The sequence below is a fragment of the Motacilla alba genome, chromosome 1A (genome assembly GCF_015832195.1).
Source record: "Motacilla alba alba isolate MOTALB_02 chromosome 1A, Motacilla_alba_V1.0_pri, whole genome shotgun sequence".
Classification (NCBI taxonomy): Eukaryota; Metazoa; Chordata; class Aves; order Passeriformes; family Motacillidae; genus Motacilla; species Motacilla alba.
The window spans coordinates 65638046-65664264 of record NC_052031.1 but is presented as its reverse complement, the minus strand read 5'-3'; the positions used below and the strand labels follow the sequence as shown (position 1 = coordinate 65664264).

Below are 26219 nucleotides of genomic sequence, written 5' to 3'. Positions count from 1 at the left end.
TTCTGAAAATCCAATTTTTTCCATATTTAAAGCTCTATGATTAATTTCACCTACTCTTTTTCTCCTTCACTTAAATTTCCTGTTTCAGCTGACCAATGAATTTGCCACCTTGTATAATTCCAGTCAATAAAGGAGGTTTTCTATGGACTGTTGTCATGACACTGTAGTTTACATACAAATGCTCCAAGGAAGCCATGCATTCACAGATGGCTTTCCACTCATTATGACAACCAGCTCACTTTATAAGCTTGTAAGCTTACAAAAACTGTTAAGCTGTAAGTAAAAAGTGTAAGCTATAGAAAAGTATTCCATTTGCACTGGGAACATGCAGACCTCATATCCTATTTAAAGAGATATTGTGCAGCTCCCTTTTGCTACAGCTGCAAAACCACACGGGCATAATTATTATTATCAGTGAAACATCTTCTGCTGACTAGGTAGATACCACAAAGACAGTGCAACTGTTCAGAACAAGGTCCAAATTCATAAACATATCTATAAGCTTTTGATTTCAAGGGGCTATTAACTGCAAAAAGTCTCTGTGAGTCTGCATACCAGTAAGTAGATCTCTTCCCACTCCTGCCACAAACACTTATCATGACTTCTGTCACACCACTTAAGCCCCATACTTTTCCTCACCCATGTGTGAACAGAAGAAAAGGGGACAAGCCTTATCTACAATAAGGGCTTGGGGAGTTTGGTATTCATTTGTGCTTATTAATTGCTTGGAGAGCTGAGGAAGAGAGGAAAATGCAAAAGCAAAGTCGTTTTATTAAAGGAAGTTGGATGACAAGAAGTGGGACACCTCCTGTAATCCTGAAGGAGGACTCCCAGCTGGGAAAGGGTGTTCAGAGGGAGGCAGCACCATGGGAGGCAGAGCCATGGTGGAGCAGCCATCAGGCTTATGAGTACTCAGCCTTCTCCATTCCTGCCTTCTGCACAGTCCCCCACTCTCTCTTTCTTATGTATTCCCCAAATTTATTTCATTTCACATTCTTGCCCCAACCTCTGTGATGCTTCTCTTGACCTCTGCTCACTGCAGGCTCTGGGCTCTGTCCTGACCCGTGCTGAGCTCCCCTGGGAAATGCCACACAGCCAGAAAAGCCAGTAAGCACCAATTCAGGTTGCCCAGAGTTTTGCAGAAGGGCAGAATCCCACCATCAGAGAAAAAAACTCAGCAACCAAATATCTCCTAACATTTCTTCATGGGTTAGGTTAGCTGATCCTTGCCTATTTGCCATACAGTTTACCCTGATTTTGCACTGCAGGTTAACTGTAACAAGCCCTAAGAACTGTACAAGATACAAGTAACACAGGGATCCCCAGGACACCACAATACAGGAAAACCCTTCAGTGCTCAGTATTATGATAGCAGTGACTCAGGATCGTGACCTGCCAAAAGAAACATCCAGAAATACAGCCTTATTGGCAAAGGACATAATCATCTCATCTCTAGAATGGTAAGACAGACTCTACATTTTCCCTTTTCTATTTAAAGTTTGCCTCATAAGTTCATCCAGCTGGAAATATACACATATTTCTAGAAGAGTTGATGGCTATGAATTGTATGAATTGTCCACTCATGTAGCATTAGCATCCAAGACCTTTCTTCCTGAGCCAGCTGTCTGGCAATCTTCAAATGTTTTCCATGGGCAATCCCAAATGTTTAACCTCTGGCATTTTCTGCCATACTAACAAGTAACTGTGTCACACATTTAAATGATTCCTTTTTCTTTGACCTATCATGTCTGCCTAGTGATAGAAGCACTTCATAGTCTGTGAACCACTATTTTAAAGCAACAAGCAAAACACATGCACAGTGACATAAGATGTATGTTTTGTAGAATGATGGAAAACATTTGGCTCACACAAATTCATATTTCTTGCTTATCTGTCCCCAAATAGCTCGAATTCAGTGCATAGGTCTGTATTAATACATACTATAATGCACTTTATTCTGGATGACTGATAATGGGATTATTGCTCATACACCAAAACCAGGACATTCAAAATTGTATCCATTTATTCCTAAGGAACAGAATGATTCTCAGAACCTAATGTGTTTATCAACATGAGGCTGAGCCAGTGAGGTTAGCTTGATATAGTTCCTGGAGAATATGATTGTGTCAAATGATCCACATCAGCGCTCTAGAGAGCGACTGCCTACAACAGGGACACCCAATCTGAGAAGGGATTCTCTTTGAAGTAGCACCTGCAATTCATAGGGATGTTTCAGGACCTTGTGATTAACAGAGCAGTGAATCTGAGCTGGGTTACAGGCCATGAACTGTAGCTCCAGAATGCTTGTGCTCCTGCCCGTCTGCTCCTCAGTCGACAACAGCAATTAGGTTTCCCTGTTTCCCTGACACAGGTGGACCTGAGTGAGCCAGCAGAAGAGGTTTTTTCTGCCCTGTGGGGTACAGTCCACCCAAAGGGTTTTATTCTCCCTAATCTGATCCCAAGGAGCCTCTTTGCTACAAATCCTGACACTAGTAGTCCCTACTGTGTGTTACACAGGCCGAGGGCTCAGCAGGCAGGGAAGCCAGATTCCTCTGTCCAGGAAAGGCATCTGATCCAAAGTCTTCTCCAGTCTTAGAGGCAGCTCTTATGGTATTTCATGAAAGTTTGGGTCAGACTTGAAGGACAGGGCTGATGGGCAGTAGCAAGGATGATGGGCTGGGCTGTGACCATTTCCATGGAGAACAAGAGGCCTTCTCTAGGACTGTCAAGCATCAGTATGAGCACATGCATCACTATTTCCCAGTTTAAACTTCACTTTTAAAAGAGTATTTGTATTTGCCAAGGCACAAATTGCAGTAGCCACAGTGGAGACCTCATTAGCAAACAATGACAAGACAAAGGTACCATGAGAAGGGAAGCCAAGAACCACCACAAGGGTAAAGCATGCTTCTCTTACAGTAGTGCACACAGAAACACATCTGTCAAACAGGACTGCAGACTGAAGTAATCAGTGCAACTAATTATCACTAATCGTAATACAGTTTCTGTCTTGCTGCTAATACATTTAGACTTGCTAATCAAATCAAACTATTCCAACTTGCTGTGCTGCTTCCAAATAAATATTTCATCAAGGATAAAAAATGAAGCTTTGTTCTTATTTTTTTTTTTTGGTGGAGTTTTTTGTTTGTTTGTGGGTTTTTTTGTTGTTGTTGTTGTCGTTATGGCTGTTTGGTGGGGCCAGTGGCCTATTTTCATTTTTTTCACACTGCAACAAAACTAGTAGAAAATGCCATCAGGAAGACTACCCAGCACTCTGAATGTTTTCATTTAGGACCCAGAGCATCCTGACATCCCCCACCGCCCCCCAAAGCAGCGTAGAAGAGCAGCACCTTTACAGGATGCCCATGTGGGTAAACTGATAAACTAGACATAGAAGCCCTGGATTCAGTTTCCAGCTCTGCTGCAAACTTCCCAGCACAACCTTGGTTGCCCTGCTAAATACCTCTGAGCCTCAGCTGCCACTCTGTGGAAGTGGAACTATAATCTATCTTTTTCTATACTGAAAGCTGTTCAGACAGAAGTTCCCCCCTGCATATCTGTGCATGGGTTAACACCAAGAGTCCCCTAAGAGGTTTCTGGAAGCTCCTTTAAAATAAAATAATTGACATGTAGTTTCCAAAACTGTAATTACATTTGCAAATATATGATTTTCCTTCACATAGAAAAAAGAGAAAGTAATTAAACTTCTTCCTTTAAAAATTGCACCATTCTATACATTTTTAATAAGTTCCCTTCTACTGGAGACTTTCACATGTACCAGAGATCTGCATGTTCTGGAAAGGAGTTTCACACAGGTGAACAGGCAGTTCCAGATGCTGTTGGACTGAAGTGAACTTGACCATTCCACCCAGAGTCCTGCACAATAGAGGAAAATTTGCTACAGACACACACTGAACACTGACAAAGTTGGAGTTTATTCCCCAAATTACCAATATAGCCCTTGGAAATCTTTAAGATTCCTGAAAGATCAGCCTCTAAGATCCTTCCTTGTTTTTGAGGACTTTCTCCCATCCTCAACCCAACCACTTCCTTGTATGCAGCCAACTGCTTTCTGAGAGAAAACCAACAGCCAGAACTTTGTCTTGTGTCACAACACAAATAAGTCCTCAAAACGCTGTGAATCAGTCCTGCTCCAAAACCTTAGCCACTATTTTTACAAATTCAAATCCAGAAAAGCCCACAGTTAATGTAACAATGGAACAGGATCTCAATATTTAGGGGTGCCTAAAAAACAATAACCAAATTAACTTGCAGCTACCGTTAGTTGCCAACTGAGCACAAACATCTGACATTTTCAACAAAAAGGAAAGAAAACAACTAAATATTTTATACCAAAGAGGACCTCAGATTTTAATTAATTTTTAGACTTTGAACTTTGCAAACAGCTACTTGTAACAGAGTTTACAAAGGTCATTTAAAATTGTGGTCTTGATCTAGAAATCAATGTACTTTCACAAAAGGCAACTCATTAGCAGTAAACATTCATAACTGCCAGGTTTCCCACATACAAGAAGAAGCATCTGGAGGCTACTGAAGCAAACAGTAATCACAGAGATTTAAAATTGAGACAAGATGATCAAAATTAGCTCAATAGAGTAATAAAAAAAAATCTGGCCTTCTTAAGAAGACTTCAGTATGCCCAGAAATCACAGCCTGATCTATTATCCCTAAACCAATTTTAAAAAGTTGTTTTGGGATGTGAAATCTCTGAGGAAGCCTGAGTGTGCTCAAGAGGCAGTGGCACTGAACAGAGCAGAAACTGATGACAAGCTGCAGCCCAGCTCCATAGGGTTTCTGTAGGAACTTCCTAAGAGGTGCTCCACATCCCAGCTCCCTGCAGTCCACAGACGTATGAGGATGTGATCATCCTCCTGATGCTCCACATGGACAAGAGCAAACCCGGGGCAGTGGACAGATCTATCCTGCACTCTGTAGTGCCAGACTAAGCATCCATTCGGAGATGTGGGGTGCATGTATTTAAAGTCTTTCTAAAGTGTCACATTAGTTGAGTGTACAGCACCACACTTCAACCGTACTAGCTGCTGGCTCCAGCTAGGATGCAGACAATTTCTTGTGCTACCAGAATACACTTAGGAAGGAACTGAAGCTCAGAGAGGCACTTGGGTGTGTGGTCAGTGTCACACAGCCAAGTACCAGTGCCAGAACTACTGAGGTACAGACAAAACTTCACAGGACTTTGTTTGGACACCTAGTTCTTGCTTCCAGCCCACCATGACCAAATAAAGTCTATGAAATAAGCCACAACAACAATATTACACTCGAGTAAATCACATAACTTCCAGAAAATTAGTATTTTTTACATAGATGCTATATCTTAACACCACCGAAGTACGTACAGTTGAGATTCAAAAAGTTTATTAAGGAGCCCTTTCAACTATGTAAATCAGAGCCTAATAAAAAACAAAACCCAAACTTTATCTGGTGTACACTCATGCATTCAAACAAGAATGAGATTAACCTCAGGTGTGAGGAACAACTGGAGTTACTCTGGCTTTGAGGAGGAACCAACACTGTGGATGAGAGTTCACAGATGAGCAGGTACAAAGAAACTCTGTAGAAAGGAACAAGAGCTAACTAATTAAAAGCAGGTCCACATTACAGCACTCTGCCAACTTCTGCAGAGTTATTCCTGCCATACATCAGAATCAGTTTCTTAATTAAGCTCTTTGCCTCAAAAATTCATAAAAGACCAAGTCACAGAGCTAAATTCAACATGTCCTTAAAAAAGCATTATCAGTGCCTGGATAGCCATTGAAAAGAAAAAAAAAATCAAAGCAACTGTGTGTGCTATAAACCCTAACCATACAGTTCTGTGAATTTTACTACGCAGTGTCAGTGAACAAGAAATGACTGCATGTGGCACTTGGTGCCATGGTGGTGTTGACAAGTCATAAGTTGGACACGATAATCTTGGAGCTGTTTTCCAACCTAAGTCATTCCATGATTCTATGATTTTATGATTATCAGCCAAAGCACGTCAGATGCTGAAACAATTATGGCAGGGGACATAATTTCAGCTTGTTCTTCCCCTGTACTATTTATTTTTTAACAAATAATTTTTAACATTTTCGTAGTTCTTTATTTTCAGAAGGCTGGGGAAATATTAACCAGTTAGTCTGCAATCTCAAACTACTCCACTGAGGCACCCTTTCATTAAACTGCTAAAAACCTTCACCAGTTTCACCTGCATGAAAGAAAACTGCAGATCCAGTAACCAACGAGAGGCTAGGCAGAACCTGCTGGTCCTGCAGAATCCCACAAACACAGCTTTTAAAATACACTCCTACTTCTTCCAACATTAGGAATGTTAAGATGGAGTATCTTTAAATCCTGAATCTCCAAAGCTAGCAGACTCTGGCACTGCAGAGGGTAAAACCTTAACACCCTGTGCTCATCTCATTTTTTCTGGGAGCTGAGAGGGGAGAATGGGAAAGTGAGAGGGATAAGTCTGGGATCTCAGGCTTGAACTGACAGACACAGAAGAGACAGACAAAGTTTTTCATCTAAATTATTTGGGGAAGATGCCATCTTTTTTAGTCACCATCAAGACCCTTTTTGTCAGGCTGACCTTTCAGTGTATGTTGCACCAAGATTACACCACAATTGCCTTCTTTTCACTTTTCCCCTCCCATTTTCTGCACCATCCAAACTCAGAGGAGGATAGAAAGACAGACAGACTGACTGACTGATAGAGAGATTCATAAACAGATACGTTGGACTTTACTGCTGTCCATTACTGGCAGAAGGAAGAAATAAGAATTAAAACACTGCATGCTGCTGCTTTTCTTTATGACAGTGTTAAACACTCTACCCAAGATTATTAATAGCAGCTTCACAAGCTCACTCATTCACTTTCCAGCACGCATCTGTACAAACCATGCCATCTTCTGGTGCTTCCTGGCAGCTAAAAAAGAAATACCAGTGGTGGAACTTAAACTGTCACCTCTCCCTCCGTATAGGGAGTCCTCTCCTTATGATCCTGTATCTGAGTGGAGCACTGTACTCTGAGAAAATGTTTCATGGCTCTTCAGGTATTTCATGGCTCTTTCACGTAGCACAATCCCAATGAAAAATGAAGTGCCAGAAATAGTATGATTTACTGTGAAATAACAATTCCCTCCTACAAACTGAGCAATCTGTGCCTTGAAAGTCTCTATATTCAACTTATTATAGAAACACTCCTATGACTGATACCATAAGAACTAGAACAGAAAATAATTTTGAAATCAGTTTTTTAATATAACAAAAGCATCTGTCCATCAAGAAGTTTATGACGGCTGGAACCAACTCCCCACATCACATAAAATACAGATTGGCTAACATGTTGAGCTACTTTTTCAGTCCTTTACCTTGTTTTTCTGTATCCTGCAGAAATACTTCCAAACATAATGGCCCACAAACAAGTAGCTGCTATGTGTTTTCTTCTCCTGCCAAGGCTTCTCAACATCTTTGCATGTCACAGATTCACCTGGATAATAAAAGACTGGTTGTTTGCTTCCACTTTCTCTATTGGAAAGTTGTTCCAGAAGTTCATTCTTCTTGTCACTTTGAGACGCACACAATGTCCAGCTTTCATTTCTACTGTGGTTGCAGTAAGGGGACCACTGTAGAATGTACCTTTACATACCTTGTACCTCACAAGTTCTTAAGAAATGTTTGTTACTCCACAAGAACCCCACTACACACTAATTCCTCAGTTCTCCATTAATTCTGTGATGTAGCCATGTGTTTCTATGCAGACTTTTTACTGTGAAGGAGGAGTGTCATGCCACTGAAAAACATGCTGACAGCAGGAAACCATGACTGTATGTCAGGCAAGAATTGTATAAGACATCTATACCTGCATTTGGTATAGGAGGAATTGCTAGGTAAAAGCCAGTAGCTTATCACAGAATCACAGAATGGTTTGGGTTGGAAGGGACCTCAAAGATCGTCTTGTCCCACCCTCTCCCATGGGCAGGGACACCTTCCACTATCCCAGGTTGCTCCAAGCCAAATCAAACCTGGCCTGTAGCCCTTCCAGGGATAGGGCAGCCACAGCTTCTCTGAGCAACCTGCCAGGGCCTCACCACCCTCACAGGGAAGATTTTGTTCCTAACTCCTAATCTAAACCTACTCTCTCCCAGTATTTAGTCATTTTTCCTTGTCCTGTGACACCAGGCCCTTGCAGTTTCTCTCGATCTTTCTTGCAGCTTCCCTTCATTCAGGTGGGAGGCCACAACTGGGTAACCCCACAGCTTCTGTTCTCCAGGCTGAGCACTCCCAATTCTCTCAGCCTTTCCTCACAGCAGAGCTGCTCCAGCCCTCTGATCATCTTGGCACCTCCTCTGGACTTGCTCCAGCAGCTCCATGTCCTTCCTGTGCTGGGCCCCGGTGCTGGAGGCAGCTCTGCAGGTGGGGTCTCACCTGAGCAGGGCAGAGGGGCAGACCCCACAGCACAAACCCTGCACCATTAGGTCACAACCCAACCATCAGGTCACAACCCAAGCCAGCCTGGTGAGAGGAAGCACCACTGGCATTTTGACGCCCTGTCCAGCTGCTACACAGCTCCTTGTAGCACTGAAGGTCAGCAGTGGTAAAGTTCTGGATGAAAGGATGCTACTGGCTTTATAAAGAGAATGCTGAAAAACAACTAATTTGTTTCTTTGCTTTGGAACAGCCAATATTATTTAACATTAAAAAATGGCACTACTATGCTCTCTTTCAATTATATTTGCTGACTCTTCTGTAGTGAGCAAAACATTCAGAGTAAACTGAGTCAAGTAAGTTTCAACTGTGTTTATGAACCTCATTGAGTTTTTTGGGTCTTGTGTAATGGACAACACTACAAACATTAGGAATCTGAAAGGAGAGGCAATAATTCCTACTGAAAAAGGGAAGTGGTGGCATTTTCTTAAGAAATATAAGGAGTTCCAAAGTGCCCCTCTAATGTGATGTTCAAGCAAGATATCAAAATCAAATGGCATGAAGTTCTGTTAACACAGACAAATTAAGTGCAGACTGCAACCCAAAATACTATGCCATGGAAGAGGCTCCAGCCTTGAGGGACCCTGTTCCCAGCCAGAATGGGATATAAGTTTTACATCCAAGATAAGAAAATAAAAGCTTTAAGTAGGATTCCAGAATTCCATAAGACCTGAAATGGCCCAGATCTTAGGGATATAAAACATTTCCAGGCCTAAGAATAGCATGGGAAAAGATAATAGGGGTTGGTTTTTCATCCCCATTATGCAGAATAGAGAGGAACGCACTTGATGTACCCACACCCACAAGCAGGGAAACTGCCTTGCTCCCTCCTCTCCATCCATAGCCTGGGATGTCATTATAAAGACAGAAGGGCCAGAGATGAGTAGTGCTTGTTTTAAGTGTCAGAAGAACCCACCAGCAAGGAACACATATTGGGTAAATCCACATTAAACACTGCTTCCAAGTCAGGAGCTCATTTCTGAAGCAGATCACTCTGTGATCTGATTCAAGTAGATCTGGTACTTTGTTTCACAGTGCAAAGTAATTCAGGAGTGGACCAAGTGGATTCTGTTGGGGTTAAGCTCACCAGCAGAGCACACTTCTGGAGCACACAATAACAGCCATTCAGTCCTTGGGATCAGCCTGGGGACGAAGCCTTGGGATGGGTACAGTGTCCTCAGCACCCACAGTCCTGCTCTCCAGACCTTGCACTGCATAAACACCACCTTCCTGTGAAATCCAACACCAAAGAAAGCATCTCTTTGTGCCTCAGTCTAAAAATCCTTCAGGGCGAAAGAGCCAAAGCCACACGGCAAAGACCGAGGCCAGAGGGGAGCCAGTACAACTACCAGTGACTGGCAGAAGTTCAGTTTTCACTGTACAACTACTTGTCCTACTCAGAAAGCATTATAAACACCCACATTAGAAACTGATCATCTTAGTCCTAAGGAAGTGACAGCATTAGATGGCACCATCTCTCAGCACTTTGTATTTTCCTCCTTCCCCAGCTAAGGTGGGTCTACCTACCTAAATAAACAGAAAGAGAGGTTCCCTCGTGTATTTTGCTAGATCAGTTTTATGTTAGACCTCCTGGAACACAAATGAGGGAAGCAAAGTGACACATCCATTCTGGGAATTAAAAGTTATTTCAATATTGAAATTATTGAGCTTGAAATTACCACTCTGAGGTGGGACATCGTCACTTGGACAGAGGGTTATTCAAACATTTTAACATGGACAACTGAATACAGAAATGCTAGTAATGACACTCCAGGAGAGGAAAATCAATCACACCTCCAGTTACAGCTGGTAATTTAAAAAAGATGTAGTATATTAGCCTTGAGTTATAAAAATGCACAGCATTTTGACAACTACTGATTTGATATTACTGATTGACATTTTGACATTACTGATTTGAATTACATTAAAACTCAGCTTCCTGCATATTTTCCTGGGTACACATTCAGCAAAAGCTTGTTCTATGAAAGACTGTATCAACTTCAAGCAAATAAACAAAGAGTGAAAAGTGTGCACAGGAGTATTAATCCTCATCTAAACACCCCTTCTAGCATCAAACTTGCAGAAGAGAATTTCTGCCTATCATCATTAGCTAATTAATCTTAAAATGTTCTATTTCTCCTGGAAAACAAGGAAATGTGGGAAAAGGAGACGGCTCAGACCTCTTCCAGTTGCGTGTATCCATAAAGTCACAGTGTGCCTGCCAGCAGTTCCTCCACAGAAGCTCCACAGCCTCTGCTTTGCCGGGAATTGAGAAAGAAAATCATCTTCCCATCTCAAACTTTGACCTATACCTCTCTATTTCTCATCAGAATACTGGGACCTCCCTGCTGTGTTCACAATGAACCTGCAAGTTCAATTTTAATCCCTTGGCTCTAGATACCACCTCAAATTAGTTTTCTCAAGCTCTTCATGTGTTTTGATCTCTGTACACATTGCACACCTCTTCTACCAGGAGGAGGGGATTTTTCTCTTTGAAATGTGAATGGTGTTTGTGCCAACACCCTTGAGTTTGGCAGAATCTGGCCTTTGAAACATAAATCCCTGTGTCTACTTTGTTGTTTAAGCCATTTCCACTAAAAACATTTGGGATGCTCTTAGGCAACAGTCAGTTCCCTCAGAACAACACTGGACAGCATGTAAAGCAATCAAATTATTTTTGTTTAAGGCTGATCCATTGCACATTCAGCACAGCAAATCAAATTCCCACAGAAGTCCAGCATCCACTAATGCCAATTTCAAGATTTTTTAAGTTGAAAATAGTGTAATTATTTGGGAGGAATTGCAGCTACCTAGTAGATCTTAACCAGAGAAGGTAACATTCCTTCAGTGGATAATAACTCAACAGACTACAGGAGTGCTGAATTCAGCCATGTCAAGACACTGCATTTTAATAAATGCCAGGTTCTGTACACCTCTAGTCTGCTGAGAACAGTGCATTTTGAAAACTTCATTTATTTATATGATAGGCTGGAACAGGCCAGCTGAAGAATATGTAACTACCTGATGATCAAAAGATCTTTTTCAAGGAACAGTGAATCATTAAGTAAGTATGTAGCAAATTTCAGCATTATTATTCAGACTTTTTCTGGAATAACACTTTTAAAGCTACTTTTTTTCACCAAAATCTAAAGGTTTAGTCACAGACTTTAGAGAAAGTCTATCAGCAAACCAGTGGCTGATGCTAACCTAAACTGAAGCCAGCTTAATGAAAGAGGAAGAACCTGGGAGATCAAGACAAATATTCTATCAGTGATTGGCCAATTTTGTAGTTTCGGGATGAACGTAAGTCCACCTGGCCCAGATTTTTGAGAAGTATAAACAGGCACAGCTCAACTGAATCTAAGGAAACTACAAAATCTTACCATGAAGATCTCAAGACATTTCCCTTTTTTTTTTTTTCTTCTAAACAGTGAAGCAAAATAGAAGACTATCAGAAATTGTAATTACAGACAGAGCTGATGCACGCCACTTAGCCTAGCTAACACTGGTAGAACTAATAGGGGCCACACAGTAGGAAGATCTTTGGAAAATACATTAGTCCAGCTTTCAGGATATTGGATCATCTTAGAAAATCTATCATTATCATTTGACAGCACTCAGTTTAATAGGAGGCAATTTCAAACAGCAACCAGGGACTGAACTGCAAAATAACCCAACAATCCAACTTTGAGAGAACTGTAGAAACACAGAATGGCTTAGGTTGGAAAGAACATCTTGTTCATAACTCTGTGCTATTTTTTTCTATAAAATTGGATAGCAAGTTCATAACAGTGGCTGAAATGGACCACCTCAGGCAGCCCAAGCCAGGAAAATGCCAGCTTACTTGCTCTGTATTTGTAACAGTAGGCAAAGTCACTCAAAGATGAGTTTTGGGGGAAGTTTATTCTTCCACTGTGTATGGAAAACTGTCAGCTACTACTGCCTTCACTGTTTGCATTACCTTATGGTCTGAATCCTGGAGAGAATCTCATTAAGCCAAACCCTAAATACACACAGGATAAAGGCAGACCCAGACCCAAAAAACTTCAGCATATTTAGGAGAATTACTTTACTAAGAAAGTGCAAGACGAAAAGAATATAAAATAATCAACTATGGCCAAAGTATTTCAATCAAAAGGCCTGAAATCCAGAGCTTAAATCCAGATATAGATTCATAAATAAAAATGATCTATCTAAATATGACAGAAATAGGAATTCATGCTGAAGGCCTCAGAAACTCTCTGACTTAAAATAGACAAATGCAAACAGCTTCCCAGCCAAGGGTACAAACAGAAGCTCAGACTCTATTCTTAAAACAGGTCTTTCACCTTTGCTCCACCTACCTCAGGCTCAGTGCTGGCCTAGATCTCAACCCCATTTCCACTAGTTTCATGAATTTACACCTGAGTCTCCACACCATTGCTAGGAGCTGCTGACTCCCCTCTTTAATCATCAGTACCAGGCCCCTCTGTGTGTATGTTTGCACATACACGGGGGGGAAGGGATGACTCTCCAATGTCAAAAAAAAATCTGAATGCTGCACTCCCAAACTGAGTTTGGCATACAAAAATCATATGCTTCTCACAGTCCTCACTTATATTATTCATGCAGAATGCACTCAGCATTCTATTGTTCCTGCTCTCATTGTTTATAAATGAGTCTTTGCTTCATCTGGGGATGGAAGTTCCTTGAAGCTTCCTTTACTAAAAGTACTTCTGTAATGAGATACAGGGCTAGCACTCAGAGGGTTAAAGAAGTTTCTGGAAATGTTTGTGCTTCTGGAGAAAAAAACCCTTTTTTTCCTTTATTGAAGGAAAAATGAAACACTGGATCTTGCTGATTTATTTTAGCCAATCTGACACACAGATTCCTATTCCTTCCTAAATGTTTCAGAAAATAATGAAGTTCTTCAATTTGTTCTCTCTTACTGCAATATTTCTGAAGGAAATTCCTTTGTATGTTAAGACTCTTGTTTTTATGCCTCACTTAAATATTCCCAGCTCTACCACATAAAAATATTAACCTAAGACATGGTCTGCAAATGCTGTGCCTGGCATAAATACTATTTCTCATGGCAGGATATGAATTGTTCCAGGTCCCTTTTGTTAGGGATCTACAGCTACAAAAAAAGATACAAGCCTTTGTCTAGCAATATTGCAAATTTCATTATTTACCTTGTTTGACAGTTCAGACTACCATCATTAATCCTGGAGATTGTGCAAGATTCTAGTGCATTCCCCCAGATTAGAGCTTTTTCAATCCAAATTAAGTTAATTAGCAGTGGGCTGAACAGTGAAAGAAAAAGTAAGTTAATCAGATGGCAACTGAATCACTTTTGGCTGAGGACACCCTTCTGTTTTAAAACCAGTATTGCCAGGGTTTAAAGGGGAGTGGGACTGCATCCTCTACCTCTCCATTCTTTACCTCTCCAACTGCTTTTAAAGTTCCAAGGACTTTATGCTGCTACTAAGGCTGAGATATTGCAGATCCAAAAGGGACAAGAGGCAGGCTGTCACCTGACGTACTGAAACCAGAAAACTGGAGAGATCCATCCATCCAGATTTTGGAGTGAAAGGAAACTGGGTTTTTTGAACTAAGGACTCAAGAAATTTAACAGTTTGCCAGTTAATGGAACTGCATTTATATTTCACTAATGTTAAGCAGAGAAATAATTCTATCTCTTTCAAAAGCCTTCTCCTGTCTAATTGCAAATATCAATGGACTTTATGAAGTGGATAAGTTTTGTCTTTTTAATATCAACCCCTAATATATTAGCTCTTAACTGAAGTTTAATGAAGCCATCCCCTAGAGCAGTATCTTTAAGCCAACAATCTCCATCTTCTGTGGGTTCTCCTAACACTCTGGACTGCCTTCATCTGCCCTCTCCCCTCCTCACCTGCTTTTCTCCCTCTGGTAATATTCGGATTTTTATCACACCAGTGCAAACTTTGGGTAACTCCAGTGAACTCCAGGGAAATATATTTCTGGACTTATACCTGCCTAGCCAGCAGAAAATGTAAATTCAGCCGAATAGTGTTTAGTTTGCTCATTAAAGGCATTTTCCCCCTTTAATTTATAAGAAAAAACTAATGAAATCTGGATTGCATTGCTCCTACTCATCTTCAATAATACCACATTCCTCCAAAGCCCCTATTGAAAAAAGCTTTTTACTCACTTTTTCACTCAAAACATATGAGAACTTGGTCTGCAATTAGTAGAGGAGAGAACAAAATGTATTTCTTTCAACAAAGATCAGCCCTGTAGGTCATTTGAAGGAGGGACAGTAGTGCAGAATTTCAATTGGTTTTTGGAACAGCAGCTTTTAAAAAAACATATTTGCAGTTTAAGTGCCAGGTTTTGTCTAAGAAGATAAAAAAAAAAAAAAAGATTACGAATACTTCTGTCACTCCTGTATTCCAATTAGTTTTGGAGGGGGGAAAGATGAGAAATTAAAACAATTCCACGTAACATGGGGAGTAAATAATCTCCAAATCTGGAAACTCGTTGGTGTGTGCAACCAAGGACGAGCGCTGAATGCAACACATCCATGGAAAAAAAAAGTGCACTGGAAAAAGCTGGGGTTGTTTTCCATTTAAATCCATGCCTATTCAAAACAGTCACATCTGAATTTCTAAGAGCACGCAAAATCAGTACACATTTACCATAATAAATGCCTTTTTCATCAACTAACAAAACAGAACAGATACAAATGAACCAATCAGGGATTTCCAGTGAGCTATCAGTGTTAGAAAAGCTACTCTGCAGATTCCAGTTGAGTCACCACAGAGGAGGAAAAAAAAAGGGGGGAAGGGGGGAAATAAATTACTGTGTGCAACTCCATCTGCAAACTGCTTCTCCCGCACTGGTATGTAATAAAACGTGTTGCTAAGATACAAGCTGCTAAAGAAGTTCATTAAAGGACACTTTAAACAAAGCTGCCAGACTCTTTTCCCTTTAAAGACTGCTTATTTGGTTCTGTCCCTTGTGTTTATAATTAGATCCTCTATATGAGAGATTGTGTTCCATTCAAGCCCACTCAGCAAAGAATGTTAATAAAATAATGTAAATAAGGCACTGGTTTAGGTTGTACATATTTATGGGCTGCAGAGCTGCTGATAGAAATGCATCTGGACTCCACCTGTATTTTCAAATGCAAAATAAATGCTTTTCCAAGTAGTTTCTCCCTAAGCAGGAGGGCAGAAACATTAGCTTCTGCACCCAGCTCTCTGACCTGACTTTCAGAAAATACTTTCAAGCAAAGAAAACTGGCTTCTTCCCTACAGTTTGGAGTTTCTGAGGTGCCTCTCATATGGGCTTTTCTATGCAAGCCTTTGTTATCTAGACTGAAATAAAGGACAAAATTGTTTATGTCTTTCCCCTGGCAATCCTTCTCTTTTTCCATCTGTATACAAATTCCTAGATGCGTGTTAATGATTTGCAGAATTTCCTTGATCTGATATATTCACAAGTAAGTCTGTTTTGTAATATTTTATTGCCAGGAAAGATATGCTATCAAGTAGGTCTTTATCTGACCTTATGTAAAATACTTTTAGTTCTCATAGTAACACTTCGATGGTAAGTGTACTTAGGCTTTTGTTTTGGTTGAAGGGAAGAGAATGGCCAAGATGTACTTTGCTTTCAGTCACCGTGGTGAAATGATACTAAAGAAATAATTTCTGCATTTATCTGTTTGGCACTTAATAACACACAAGATGCATAAATCCCAGATGAAAGTTAGCATCAGTGATTATAGAGGAAATGTTACTTGTCACTTTATAACCTGCATCTCACACTAAATTCTGTACTGCAGTCCCCAGTACGTATATATTTTTAATTACATTTTCAGGCTCATTTACATGCGCATATTGGCTTTCTGCCTGAATGATATCAAAGAGAAAGACCTTATGCTCACACCCAACCACACACACAACCACAGAGACACAGAAGCAAATTTATACACAGAAACATTCAAGTCTGTGCATTTCTGAGAATGGAAGCGTCTCTCTTCGTCATTCTTAGAAAAGCTTCGACTCACCAATAAATCTTTAGGCAATCTTAGCTGATTTGAAGCACTTTTGAAAAACAGATCATTATAGAAAATGTAGGTTAATCTCTGCTGCATGTCAAAAGTATCAATGATTCTCACTTGACTCAATTATTTGAAATGTAATATACAATCTCACTTTCTGTAACCTTATAAGATTAGTCATCAATAGCTGAGTTGCACGGAAAGGCAATTCCACCCCTTCTCCCCAGACAGTACGTAAGCTACGTCACAAAGTACCAACAGGATCGAGCTAAATTAATGCAGAAACAAAAATAACTTATATGCAATATAGACTTAACTTCTGTTTCAAGGCAAATTATATGCTTCTCTCAATTAAACACAAGCAATCAGACCAACCTTCAGGTGAACACACTGCTCTGGCCAGAGCCACAATACCCAGGCTCTAAAAACAGAATTACAGCTCTGAAAATAAGATTGCCTCTCAAAGGCCTAAATTAACACCACCCATCATATCTACAGAGTTCTCAAGTACTTATTGTTTTGATTTTACTGCAGCTGCACTTATGGGCAATACTCTGGTTTACTTTAATTCAGTCAAAGGATTGTTTTATTATAGTTCAAACTTGGACATATATTTAAGTTCTCCATGGGTTAAAAAAGGAAGACACATGCTCCTATTTCCTAGTCTTGTGTCTATTAAGCAGAAGGGTCTGCCTGTACATGTGCAAAAAGCCCTGTGGTACATATTAGATTTCAATGGAGGCTTACTATTGGCAGTTGCAGGTTGGAGCAGGAACTAAGCCACATCAGCAATTTCATATGACACTCTGGAAATTGCTACTGCATAACAATAAGCAGCTGATTCAAAAAAGAGAGCAGTGGGGGAGAAAACATTTTTCATGAAGTACATTTTAACTTAAGAACAATTCCAAATAAAAAAAGTAGTACCACCTTAAGTTTAAAAAAAAATAAAATAAAAATTTATGTAAAATATATGTATATACAGACATGAAAGAGAAGTGTGTGATGAGGATTGGATAGACCAAATATGAGTCTATTACACTGAAATAACTGTCTACTTTAATGGCAGAATGACAAATTTGCATTTCAATTAGTCCGATTCTGGTTCTTTTTGGCTCTTCTTTGTTCTTGTTTTAAACTTGCAGCCTATTTTCATACTTCCCTTACCTCCAACTCCTCTGCATGTACCAGTTGCCCTCTTTGACATCATGGCCCCACATACACTATTTACCATGGCCTTGTCTTATTGATTTGCAAATTTCTATCCTTTATTGCTTAAAAATGTTGTTGGTGCTTCAGATTTTGTTTTGGGGGAGGAGGGGAGAGGGAGGCACCATTTTATAATCAAGTACAAAAATACTGCATGTAATATCCTTGATCACAAAGAGAAAGGCACAGAAGGAAAAGTTAAAAGTAACTTTGTATGAACATGTCTTTATATGCCTTCATGCTTTCAACTTGAAAATCAAACCTGCAATGAGATGAAAAGGGATTTTCTCTACTTGAACATAGCTGAGGTGTTTAGGCTGGTGCAGCATCCCATTGGAAATGTTATTTGAAACCACCATTCAAAACTCTTCTGTAGCATCCTGCTAGGGAAAGAAGACATTCCCCTTTTCTTCCACAGATGCCAGGAGTCTGTGCACCAGATCCTGGGACAAGATGGACTGGTTCAAACATCTGCCACGACACACTGATCTGGATGAGCCACACACACGGCATGAACCAGTGGAGATTTGGTTCCATCAAACCACAGCTCCTGACAAAGACTCCTGTAGAAGCACCACTTAACAGCTTCCCAAGTGTCTGCTCAAAAATTAAAACCAATTCCGACTCCAAGATGCAGAGCTCCTACATAGAACTAAAGTTACTTTGAAAGAGTCTCCCAGCTGAAGTATTGTGCACATCTGAACAAATACCTGTTTGCTGCAAGTATAAATTAGATATTTTAGTGTGTAACAGGTAGCAAGCGTCGTTAGTGTAAAACCAGAAATGAAATAAGAAGGTATTGTTGGCATATTTCCTTTTTCTAAATAGACAAAGGCATTGTAGGGAAAAAATTGCTAAATCACAGGGATAATCATCATAGCCAGCTCCTCTAATGAGGCATCATGGGATTACTGGAGTTATTATAAGAGTCATCTTATTGAAGAAATTCAAAGTTAATTGAAATCAATTGTACTGTTCTGACAGCAGGTGTTTTAAGTGGGGAAAATATCAAAGTGAACTCTTTAAATGTAACATTCTCTTTTCAACAGTTAGCCCTGCCAAGTGATACACTGTACAAGTAGGGAAAAGTGTACAGTCAAAGAAAAAAGCTGGAATGAAACAGCATTTCCCATGCCAGTCCAGCAGCTACCAAACAAAATGGGGTTCTAACCCCTCTAGTAGAAATTTTTGTTAGAGATGTGCCAATTCCAGGAATCTTTTTAAGAGCAACCTAATGACAGGCTGAAAGCCATATTTCCATCCCTCCATGAAAATGTCCTTTATTACCCTTTTTCTCCAATATGCCACAGGAATCTCAGTATGCTGTTACTGAAAGCACAAACAGAATGCTAGGACTGTCATTATGCAAACTCTATTCCTAAGTTTCTCCTCCAAAAAGCTGAAGGTAAATCCTTCCCTATTTTTCCCCTCTTTCTAGAGATGGCAAAACAAGCAATACGTTGCCACCTGATTTTGCAAAAAAAAAACCAAAAAAAAACCAACCAAACAAAAAAAAAACCCAAAAAAAACCCCAAAAAAACAACAAACCCAAAAACTGGAGCTTTCAGGGAACTGGAGCACTCTGAATTACAATCCAGAATCTTTACTCTAATCCAATAAGTTTATTTTATTCTGCAAGTGTTCAGGATTCCCAGCAAAATCAGCAGGATCTCATTACACAGAAGAATGGCAAAGTCGAGCTCATATTTAATACCCTTTTTTTTTGGTGTTTACAGACTCAGTGCAGTGATAGAAAAGTTTAATACTCCACCTGGGAGCCCATCACCCTGCCTGCCCTGACATCCAGAGCCAGACATGGATGCAGTTCTTGCCACAGCAATAGGGAGGGCTGTGCATACCTTGGGTCACAGTTTGGCATCAGGTTCAACTCAATCTGGAAATGCCTTTCAGATTGTACCTGAGTTTTCACTGAAGCTTATAACCCTTATTTTACCTTAATCATTTTGAAAGAACCCAGCCATATGAAATACAGAGCTCTGGCAATATCAATAATTTACTCTTTACCTCATGTAAACAATGCTGCCATTTGCAGGTGCTGCCCAGCATGAACTTCGACAAAGCCAAAATCCACCTCCTCCTCTTCCCCAGAACAGAGACAATATCAGCACAATGAGACATCTTGAGCTAAACCATCTCCAACAACTTGCACAAGAACTGTACTTCACTTTTAAGAAGTCTAACACTTTCCACAAACAGCTTTTGTTGGTGACCACCACAGGCAAAATACAGTCAGTGATTTCATTTCAGGTGTACTACCCAAAAAAACCCAAACCAGCTGGGAACACAGGCTGGGAAAGTCTGCCTGAAACTGGTGCTGATTTTCTGCATAGATAGTAAATTATGGTAAAGAAATGAGGCAGCACAGAAGTGAATGGCATAATGTCCTTCAGGAAGGCATATTTTTATTACTGTGCTACAGGACAGACTGTCTGAATTCACAGTTTATCATGGTCAAAAATATAGTGGCCCACACACATTCATTGTTAAAGACCTGGCCTGCCACCTAAAACTTATGTCAGTAAGGAGGAACAAGAAAAAGGCAACTTCCAGTGGAGGTTAAAGATTTGTTTATTTTTTTATCCTGATCTATTAATTAATAAGAGACAACTTTCTAGAATTAAAAGACCCTTAACAACTCTTTAAGGACATAAAGAGCAAGAAACACATGCAGCAGAGCACCTCTGGTGTGCTATTAAGGCCAATGCTGACTCTTATGATGGCTCCTTTATTTCCATATAAATGCTTGTTGCTTGACAATTTAGATAAAAATGTTACTGCTGCTCTGCATGGGCTGTAGGCTGAAGGTGTAAAACCACTGGACTAACTAATGGAGTCTTCACACATCATATCTTGTTAAGGAAGAGGTAACCCATTCTCAAATGTGATGACAATTAATCAAAACTACAGCATCTGAGGGATGTATGTATGACAGAAGTCTAAGCTGTCTTTCTGACTCGGATGCCAAATTAAGAACTGATTGAAGCTATTACCTCCCAGTAATGAAAATGATGGATCTAGAGTACTTATTTGAAGATACTGAATCATTTAAAATGATGCTAAATTCTATATTTCTCTAACCCACCAACATAAAGGTGGGTTATTCTATATTTCATTCTATATTTCTTTAACCCACCACCAATGACTAACCAGGGATCCTTGATTAGGATGCAACTTTAAATCCAGCTCTGCATAGAAGTCCACTTTATAAATTTCCCTCAAAACTTGAGTTTGTCATTCAGTTCTTTCTTGTCTTCAGTTGTAGCTTTCGAGAAAAGTACACATTGCCACAAATGCCACTGTAGCCATCCACAATGGAAAGTATTGAATAGGGACACTGGGAGATAACATTCACTCCTGCTATGTTCCTAACAGGTGTAGATGGGGGTTTTTTTGTTTGTTTTACTGTTTCATCATTAACATGTGCAGTTAAATTGAAATGCAATTTTAGGGTCTTTTGTATTCAGTGTACACAAAACCAGAGGTATACATTATTGAATTATGAATCAGTTGTGCCTAAACAAATCTTTGAGGGGATAAAGGGGGAAGGAATGTAAATACATATGTAAAAATAACCTCCCTACTTGAACTGCCTATTTAAATTTACACTGGTGTTTCCATGAAAGTGAGGGCATGAAGCCACCAAAGAGCTCCACCATGAGCCCATCCGTGGTCTCAGGGGTCCTCACTGCTCCTTCTCTATACCCTCGAGGACCTAGAGCTCATTTACAAGCCACTACCTAAGGAGCAACTGCTAATTATAGCAAGTCTGCAAAGTTACTCAATGGGTTTGTGACCTGGTCACAAGCTAAGACCTCCAGACTCATTTCACATATGACCTGAGAAAGATTTCAGTGTACACCTCTGGAGGTGGCAGCCTGGAGCACGAGGACACCTCTCCACCAGCCAGGCTCTTAATTATGAGCTCTTGTTGCACAGGATGTTGAAAACAGTAAAAGAAATCTAGAGTTTTGCCTAAAAACAGGATGTTTCCTGCTAGGCCAAATTTGCTGTTTACAGAATGTAGGTATTTTATGTTTAATTACTTTATGGTCTATAGATTTATTTACAAGATAATGAGAATGGCAAGTCATAAATATACAAGAATTTTTTACTAGTTAGTTTGGATGATACATAAATATGATGTGCAAGCTTAGCAAAAACCATTTTCCTCAAGCTGAATCAGAATGTTCAAACTGAATTTTCAAATGTGTCTCTCTGCCTTATCTAAATTCCAACATGACATATAATAAATAGCTTCTCATTTACTACGATCATAAAAATTTAAACAGCCTTGAAACAGTTGCTACAATATAGAGGGAAATGATCAAATCTATGTTCCAAATACCCACTTGGAACAGTAAAACTATTTTGATATATAAGAAGCAACACATAAAGATGCATTGTTACAGGAAAGGCTTTTACCTTATTAAAAAAAAAAACCAACAAGGTTCTATCCTATATAGTAGTATTAGAGTCAACAATTTGCTGTTTTACACTGCAAAACAAGGACTAACAGCCCTTACGTATCATGTGGTGTCAGATTTGCTTTAAAAAAGAAACTATCTGATTTGATTCTATACAGTGATTAAACATCTTTGTGCTCTGCTGAGTAGGGTATTCTCTCCCCTCCCCCCTCCAAAAATGGCATCAAAGCAATCAAAATGGTAATGTTCAGCATGAATGGGGCCCCATCCCCCACCGGCAAACTCCGCAGACTTTTCTCCATGTTAGGAGGAACCAACACCCCTTCCTCACAAAATGGAAGCTTCCACTACCAAACTGAGAGTGCTGACCAATTCTCATTACAATAAACTGGGAGAAAAAGGGTGCCGCGCAACCATCGCCCGCAGGCACGCAGCACACGGGCACTTTGCAACAACTTCAAGCACAACTCCAGCAAAACAAAACAAAACAAAACGCCAAAAAAAAAAAAAAAAAGAAAGAAAGAAAGAAAAAAAACCCCAAACAAACAAACAAATAAAAACAAACAAAAACAAACAAAAAAAGAGGGACGGGGAAAAGCGGGGGAGCAGCACACTGTCCCCTCGGCGGCAGGGTCGGAGGGAGGGAGGGAGCCGGGGGCGGCTTTGGGCTGCGGGCGCTGTCCCGGGCGCGGTGCTGAAGGAGAGGCCGCGCTCAGGCCGGCACTGAGGGGGAGCTGAGCCGCCCTCACGGCCGCCGAGGGCCCGGCGGCCACCCGCAAAGTTCAGCGGCGGGATGGAGAGCGGGGGTGGGGGGAGCTCAGGCCGGCAAGATCTCCCGCTGGCTTTTCCAACTGCCTTTCCCGCCTGGAAGTGCCGGGAAGGAGGCCGGGGGAGAGCGGGAAGGCGAGCGGCGCTGTCCGCGGTGCTGAGCCCCGCTGAGCCCCCGCCGCCCCCCGAGCCCGAACTTTCCTCCCGGGCCCCTCTCGGCCCGAGGCACAAAAACAGCCACGAGAAACTTTGGGAAGGGCGGGAGGAGCGGGAAGGGGAGGAGGCAGGGAGGAAGGTTCCTGGTTTGTTTTGTTTCTCTCCTCCGTTTTTGGTGGGTTTTTTTTTTTTTTTTCCCTCCCCCTCTGCCCGGCTGCTGAAACAGGTTAATCTGGTTTTATTCGTATTTTTGGAAGGGGTAGAAAAAAGTGAAAGTGCCTAAGTGAACTCGAATCAAAAGCCAACACGTCAGATCAGACCAAGGGAAGAGAAAGGCAAGTGGGGAGGGGGAAAAAAAAAAAAAAAGCAGAAAAGAAATAAAGTGATCAATAAAAATCAGTTTTGTAATTAAATCCAGAAATGGTTCCAAACGGGGCTCCAGCCTCCTCCTTCCCAACTCTCGCTCTGCACATTACACAGAAGTGCACAAAGTAGCCCAAGAAAGGAGAATTTTCCATATTCCTAAAACATGTCGACCAACTCAAAATGGACGCCTCTTTTTTTTTCTTACGTTTTAACTACTGCTTATCTTTTTACTTCTAGTACTGAAATAATTCTTTCCCCCAGCAAGACATCAGAGAATCCGACCTCATTATCAAAACATGCATTTTCTGACTCTATGCAAAAGAAAATGGATGTTATATCCCCTGCCGCCAGTATTTTTCAGCTAACGCAGACACTTTTCGGATGTTTAGATAGTGCACCATAAAAACAAGAAGAAAAACCAAACACAACTGAATCGATCTGTTCCTTACTTGTTTCTCATTAAGAGCTGCTATTCTTGATTGCCTTTCATGGATTTGTTTCTTAAGATCCCCGTTCTGCAAAAACGGCAACAAGACGCATATTAAAGGCAAAGTGCAAACTAACCCCGTGATGAATAAACTTGCGAGCTAGAAATTGTTCAAAGGCAAAACCATTCCACCGAAGCCGTACAGAAGCATGCACACACAAAACACCCTCCTTAGCAAGAAAGCTCAGTGCAGACTACAAAATGAGATCTCTTACTGATAAAGTTTCTCATCCTGCTGTCCCAGCACAACTGCGCTTATTATGGCAGGGATAAAATACTGAAGAAGAGAAAAAAAAAAAAAAGGATCTGCATTTACCTGTGGATCTTGCTTCATCTGTGCAACTAGTTTCTATTAAAAAAAAAAAAAATCGCCCCACAAAAAAGGAGGAATTAGAAACTGTTTCAAGTTTAATGGATTTTTTTAAATGTATGTATGTGTGTGGACGGGGGAGGGAGGGGGGTAAGGAACAAAGAGGCAAGTAAACACTGCGAGTCAGTTTCAAGCAAAGCTCATAAATATTCAAGTCTCGTCCTAATCTCTCCAACACACACACACACACACACACACACACGCACTCTCTCTCACACTCACGCACACTCACACGACTGCAGCGTTGACTCCGCATCTCCCCAGCGCACACACACACAAAAAACTCAGCCAAACAAGCCGCCAAAGTACTTTGGGGAAGTGCTCGCCATTGCGGCGGGGAGCCGGGGGTCCCCGCCGCGCCCCCCGCGCCCCCTCCCCTGGCCGCTGCGGCACCGAGCCTCTCACCGAACATGCACCACCGGGCTGCGAGCCCCGAGCCGAGGCACGGCGCGGCCGGCTGCCTCAGCATTTCATTCTTTTACCTGGTGACACTGGATTTCCACTTTTAACGCCTCCTGCAAGCTGTGTAGCTCCATCCCTGCAACTTGCCAGGCACTTTCCTGCCACTTTCAGATCCGAGTGAAGTTTTTTTTTTTTGTTTGGTTTGGTTTTTGGTTTGGTTTTGTTTGGCCTTTTTTTTCCCCCTGCCTTTCTTTTCTTTTTCTTTCTCTCTCTTTTTTTTTTTTGGCTTTTTTGTTTTTGTTTTTTTCTCTCTTGCTTTTTTGCAACAGACCCGCCAGCCAGCCACCCCTCCCTCCACGGAAAAATGGAAAAGAAAATAATTTTTTAAAGTAATTAAAAAAAAAAAAAAAAAAGGAAAGCCGGGAAAAACAAAGTAAAATAAAAATTTAAAAAGAAAAGGAGTGGCGGCACCAAGAACTACAACACTAGAGGGAAAGCGGCAGGACAGCCGGCAGACACAAGTACTCGGCGTGCACGGCAAGTTCTTCGCCTCTTTGCTGGGGACACGGACTCATTACTCACTTTCCGCCGATCTGGGGGGGCCCCTCCCCGCTCGCCCCCGCCGGCGCGCCCCCCTCCCCGCTCGCCCCGGGCCGCCCCCGCCCCGCCCTCGCCCCGCCGCCCCCCGCGGGCCCCCGCGGGCCGCTCCAGCGGGGCCGGGCCGGGAGCCGCGGCCGGACAGGGACTATATTTCCTGGCAGAGCGCGCGCGCGCCGGGATCCACCGCGCGGGGGGGGCAGAAAGTTGTGAAACGGCCTCGGCGCGCGCGCGCGGGTGCCCGGATGGAGCGGGGGAGGGTGGTCTCGCGGCCCCCGCGCGTGCGCAGAACGGCTCCTGCGGCCACCGGGGCCGCCACAACAAAGTGCGGAGGGAGGGGCGGGGCCAGAGAGCCGGGGAGGGCCGGGAGATAAGGATAGAGATAGGGATAGAGATGAGAGGGGTAGGGAGAAGGAGAGAGAGAGGGCAGAGGATAGAGGCAAGGATAGGGATAGTTGAGAGGGATAGGAGACAGGGCCAGAGATGGGGACAGAGACGAGAATAGGGATAGGAAACAGAGGGACAGGGCATAGGGATAGGGACAGAGACAAGAATAGGAACAGGGGATACAGAGAGGGATAGGGATAGAGACAAGAATAGGGACAGAGACAAGAATAGGGGCAGGGGATACAGAGAGGGATAGGGACAGGGGATACAGAGAGGGATAGAAGATAGGGATAGAAATAGGGATAGAGACAAGAGTAGGGACAGGGGATACAGAGAAGGATAGGAGATAGTAGGGATAGAGACAAGAATAGGGATAGGGTATACAGAGAGGGATAGGAGATAGTAGGGATAGAGACAAGAACAGGGATAGGGGATACAGAAAGGGGATAGGGATGGAGATAGGGATACAGACAGGGGTAGGGACTGGGACAAATA

At 41.6% G+C, this 26219-nt stretch overlaps 1 protein-coding gene across 3 annotated transcripts in view; it reads right to left on the bottom strand.

The window, feature by feature from the left end:
• PHF21B (PHD finger protein 21B) overlaps positions 1 to 25332 on the bottom strand; it is a 153279-nt gene extending 127947 nt beyond the window's left edge. Inside the window, exons 1-3 of one of the 3 annotated variants that reach the window (XM_038154071.1) lie at positions 24821 to 25332; positions 24285 to 24317; positions 23931 to 23996 (exon numbers count right to left, since the gene is read on the bottom strand). In XM_038154071.1, coding sequence (XP_038009999.1) covers positions 23931 to 23996; positions 24285 to 24317; positions 24821 to 24874 — 153 coding nt within the window. In that variant the 5' untranslated portion in view covers positions 24875 to 25332. The remainder of the gene's footprint in view (positions 1 to 23930; positions 23997 to 24284; positions 24318 to 24820) is intronic. The other 2 variants (XM_038154073.1, XM_038154074.1) reach the window with 2 other exon arrangements.
• Between the last annotated feature and the right edge of the window lie 887 nt (positions 25333 to 26219).